The 5,000-nt window shown below is 41.3% G+C and overlaps 1 protein-coding gene across 6 annotated transcripts in view; it reads left to right on the plus strand.

Moving 5' to 3' along the window:
* bnc2 (basonuclin zinc finger protein 2) overlaps window positions 1–5,000 on the plus strand; it is a 235,410-nt gene that overhangs the window by 176,321 nt on the left and 54,089 nt on the right. For all 6 annotated transcript variants that reach the window (XM_058386467.1, XM_058386466.1, XM_058386468.1 and 3 more), the window contains 2 exons: window positions 953–1,055; window positions 1,425–1,660. In XM_058386467.1, the coding sequence (XP_058242450.1) occupies window positions 953–1,055; window positions 1,425–1,660 (339 nt within the window). The remainder of the gene's footprint in view (window positions 1–952; window positions 1,056–1,424; window positions 1,661–5,000) is intronic.

Below are 5,000 nucleotides of genomic sequence, written 5' to 3' on the forward strand. Positions count from 1 at the left end.
CTCGTCCTCCTCCTTAGACTCTATGATGATCCTCTGAATGTTCTCTCAGGATCACTTTTAGTCACAGGAAGTGGTCTGGAGAACCCATCACGGTTCTTCTCCAGGCTGAGCCTCACTTCTGCTTTCATCTGAAGATTACTGAATCGATCACACTGAGACTTCAGAAGATTTTAAGCTCTTTTAAGCTCTCTTAAATGTTCTTTCTTTGTTCCTGTAGGAGAACCAAAGAGGAACTTTTCAAATATTTCAACCTGAGACCTTTCTTTAGAAACTAAGGAAGCTTAATTATCTGAAGAACACTTAAAGAACCTTTGTTTCTGGAGGACGGAGATCCTCACAGGTTCTGCAGACTTGCCCAGATACTCCAACAGTTCCATAAAAGGTTCTACTTGGAGCAGATTTCACCTGGATAGGAACTCTTTGAAGACCCTTTTCTTCTTAAACACATGTACACACGTAACCCTCTCAGGACAAATGAAGGTTCTTGTGTCATGAAGAGTTTTGAAGATTCTTTACTTCTGAAAGATGATTCTACACTGAAACATGTTTTATTCCTTGAACTTATGATTTATTTGTTAAATCAATATATACAGATATGCAGACAGGAAGTAAAATGTTCTCCTTCTGCACACTCACATACACACACACAGACACACACACACACACACAGACACACACACACACTTTAATTCAGTGTGTCAGACATCATCTCGTGTCCTGCTGTCTCAGTGTGATGTTCGTTGCTGTAAAAGCTTTCAGGGGTGAGGCTGAGTTCACACAGTGGGGAACACACACACACACACACACACTCTATTGCTCTGTGTGTGTGTGTGTGTGTGTTATGGAAGTGCCCCTATCATGGATGTGAGTTTAACATTTGATTAACAGTGAAATGAACTGATAATGGGTATGTATTAATGATCTACTGATGGTGTGTGTGTGTGTGTTGCAGGCGATACGCTGCACTCTGGTGAACTGCACCTGTGAGTGTTTCCAGCCAGGGAAGATTCACCTGCGCACCTGTGACCAGTGCAAACATGGATGGGTCGCTCACGGTCAGCTCAGTGTGTGTGTGTGTGTGTGTGTGTGTGTGTGTGTGTTTGTTTTCTCTCAGTAAGTGGAATTTATGTAATGTAGATAATTTATTTTAAAATAATAATAATAATAATTGATGCATTAATTTTTAAACAAAAAAAAAACATAACAAAAAACGTATCTATTTATTTATTTATTTTAGATATTTTTTTTCTTTTTCTTTTACTTATTTACTCGCAGAACTAAAACATGTTGCTGGTCCTCAGTAAAGTAATCTGAGTGTGTGTGTGTATGTGTGTGTGTGTGTGTGTGTGTATGTGTGTGTGTGTGTGTGTGTATGTGTGTGTGTGTGTGTGTGTGTGTGTGTGTGTGTGTGTGTCTGACCACAGCTCTGGATAAGCTGAGTACGCAGCACCTGTACCACCCGTCCCAGGTGGAGATCGTCCAGTCCAACGTGGTGTTTGACATCAGCAGTCTGATGCTGTACGGAACACACGCACTTCCTGTCCGTCTTAAGATCCTGCTGGACCGCCTCTTCAGTGTCCTCAAACAGGACGAGGTGCTGCACATCCTACATGGCCTGGGCTGGACCCTCAGAGACTACGTCCGGGGCTACATACTGCAGGTACACACACACACACACACACACACACACACACACACACACAGAAAAATCACATGTTTACAGGCTTTATTATGGACCACCTGGCTGTTATCAGTTATCTCTGTGATGATGTCACACTGTAACACAGTAACACTGTAATGATGTAACAGTAACACTGTAACACAGTGAGTGTGTGAGAGTGTAAGAATTTGTGTGAGAGTGTATAAGAGTGTGTAAGTGTGTGTTTAAGAGTGTGTGAGAGTGTATGTGGGTGTGTAAGAGTGTGTTAGAGTGTATATGTGTGTGTAAGAGTGTGTGAGAGTGTATATGTGTGTGTAAGAGTGTGTAAGTGTGTGTTTAAGAGTGTGTGAGAGTGTATATGTGTGTGTAAGAGTGTGTGAGAGTGTATATGTGTGTGTAAGAGTGTGTGAGAGTGTATATGTGTGTGTAAGAGTGTGTAAGTGTGTGTTTAAGAGTGTGTGAGAGTGTATGTGGGTGTGTAAGTGTGTTAGTGTATATGTGTGTGTAAGAGTGTGTGAGAGTGTATATGTGTGTGTAAGAGTGTGTGAGAGTGTATATGTGTGTGTAAGAGTGTGTGAGAGTGTATATGTGTGTGTAAGAGTGTGTGAGAGTGTATATGTGTGTGTAAGGAGTGTGTGAGAGGTGTATATGTGTGTGTGTGTGTGTGTGTGTGTGTGTGTGTAAGAGTGTGTGAGAGTGTATATGTGTGTGTAAGAGTGTGTGAGAGTGTATATGTGTGTGTAAGAGTGTGTGAGAGTGTATATGTGTGTGTAAGAGTGTGTGAGAGTGTATATGTGTGTGTAAGAGTGTGTGAGAGTGTATATGTGTGTGTAAGAGTGTGTGAGAGTGTATATGTGTGTGTAAGAGTGTGTGAGAGTGTATATGTGTGTGTAAGAGTGTGTGAGAGTGTATATGTGTGTGTAAGAGTGTGTAAGTGTGTGTTTAAGAGTGTGTGAGAGTGTATGTGGGTGTGTAAGAGTGTGTGAGAGTGTATATGTGTGTGTAAGAGTGTGTGAGAGTGTATATGTGTGTGTAAGAGTGTGTGAGAGTGTATATGTGTGTGTGTAAGAGTGTGTGAGAGTGTATATGTGTGTGTAAGAGTGTGTGAGAGTGTATATGTGTGTGTAAGAGTGTGTGAGAGTGTATATGTGTGTGTAAGAGTGTGTGAGAGTGTATGTGGGTGTGTAAGTGTGTGAGAGTGTATATGTGTGTGTAAGAGTGTGTGAGAGTGTATATGTGTGTGTAAGAGTGTGTGAGAGTGTATATGTGTGTGTAAGAGTGTGTGAGAGTGTATATGTGTGTGTAAGAGTGTGTGAGAGTGTATATGTGTGTGTAAGAGTGTGTGAGAGTGTATATGTGTGTGTAAGAGTGTGTGAGAGTGTATATGTGTGTGTAAGAGTGTGTGAGAGTGTATATGTGTGTGTAAGTGTGTGTGAGTGTATATGTGTGTGTAAGAGTGTGTGAGAGTGTATATGTGTGTGTAAGAGTGTGTAAGTGTGTGTTTAAGAGTGTGTGAGAGTGTATATGTGTGTGTAAGAGTGTGTGAGAGTGTATATGTGTGTGTAAGTGTGTTAGAGTGTATATGTGTGTGTAAGAGTGTGTGAGAGTGTATATGTGTGTGTAAGAGTGTGTGAGAGTGTATATGTGTGTGTAAGAGTGTGTGAGAGTGTATATGTGTGTGTAAGTGTGTGTGAGAGTGTATATGTGTGTGTAAGTGTGTGTGAGAGTGTATATGTGTGTGTAAGAGTGTGTGAGAGTGTATATGTGTGTGTGTAGAGTGTGTGAGAGTGTATATGTGTGTGTAGAGTGTGTGAGAGTGTATATGTGTGTGTAGAGTGTGTGAGAGTGTATATGTGTGTGTAAGTGTGTGAGAGTGTATATGTGTGTAAGAGTGTGTGAGAGTGTATATGTGTGTGTAAGAGTGTGAGAGTGTATATGTGTGTGTAAGAGTGTGTGAGAGTGTATATGTGTGTGTAAGAGTGTGTGAGAGTGTATATGTGTGTGTAAGAGTGTGTGAGAGTGTATATGTGTGTGTAAGAGTGTGTGAGGGTGTATATGTGTGTGTAGAGTGTGTGAGAGTGTATATGTGTGTGTAAGAGTGTGAGAGTGTATATATGTGTGTTTAAGAGTGTGTGAGAGTGTATATGTGTGTGTAAGAGTGTGTTAGAGTGTATATGTGTGTGTAAGAGTGTGTGAGAGTGTATATGTGTGTGAAAGAGAGTGTGAGAGTGTATGTGTGAGTGTAAGAGAGTGTGAGAGTGTATGTGGGTGTGTAGAGTGTGTGAGTGTATATGTGTGTGTAAGAGTGTGTGAGAGTGTATATGTGTGTGTAAGAGTGTGTGAGAGTGTATATGTGTGTGTAAGAGTGTGTAAGTGTGTGTAGAAGAGTGTGTGAGAGTGTATATGTGTGTGTAAGAGTGTGTGAGAGTGTATATGTGTGTGTAAGAGTGTGTGAGAGTGTATATGTGTGTGTAAGAGTGTGTGAGAGTGTGTGTAAGAGTGTGTGAGAATGTATATGTGTGTGTAAGAGTGTGTGAGAGTGTATATGTGTGTGTAAGAGTGTGTGAGAGTGTATATGTGTGTGTGAGAGTGTATATGTGTGTGTAAGAGTGTGTGAGAGTGTATATGTGTGTGTAAGAGTGTGTGAGAGTGTATATGTGTGTGTAAGAGTGTGTGAGAGTGTATATGTGTGTGTAAGAGTGTGTGAGAGTGTATATGTGTGTGTAAGAGTGTGTGAGAGTGTATATGTGTGTGTAAGAGTGTGTGAGAGTGTATATGTGTGTGTGAGAGTGTATATGTGTGTGTAAGAGTGTGTGAGAGTGTATATGTGTGTGTGAGAGTGTATATGTGTGTGTAAGAGTGTGTGAGAGTGTATATGTGTGTGTAAGAGTGTGTGAGAGTGTATATGTGTGTGTAAGAGTGTGTGAGAGTGTAAATAGGGACCCTCGACAGTTCTATGCTGATCTTCACAGCAAGGTGTTTTCCAGGAGAACCCTTTACCTGTTATTCTTCATATTCTAAGGTAAATGAGGTGTCTGTAATTACACAGAGTACACTCACACAGCCTCACTTCCTGTCTGCTCCATCACTCCATCTCAACCCATTTCACTCCATCTCACTCTCTCACTTCATCTCACTCTCTCTCTCACTCCATCTCACTCCATCTCTCTCAATCTCTCTCCATCTCACCCACACCATCTCTCTCAATCTCACTCACTCCATCTCACACAATCTCTCAACATCTCTCTCTCTCTCTCTCTCTCTCTCTCTCTCTCTCTCTCTCTCACACACACACACTCACTCTATCTGACTCATCACTTTCTCTCACTCCTTCTTATTT

The sequence above is a fragment of the Hemibagrus wyckioides genome, linkage group LG03 (genome assembly GCF_019097595.1).
Source record: "Hemibagrus wyckioides isolate EC202008001 linkage group LG03, SWU_Hwy_1.0, whole genome shotgun sequence".
Taxonomy (NCBI): domain Eukaryota; kingdom Metazoa; phylum Chordata; class Actinopteri; order Siluriformes; family Bagridae; genus Hemibagrus; species Hemibagrus wyckioides.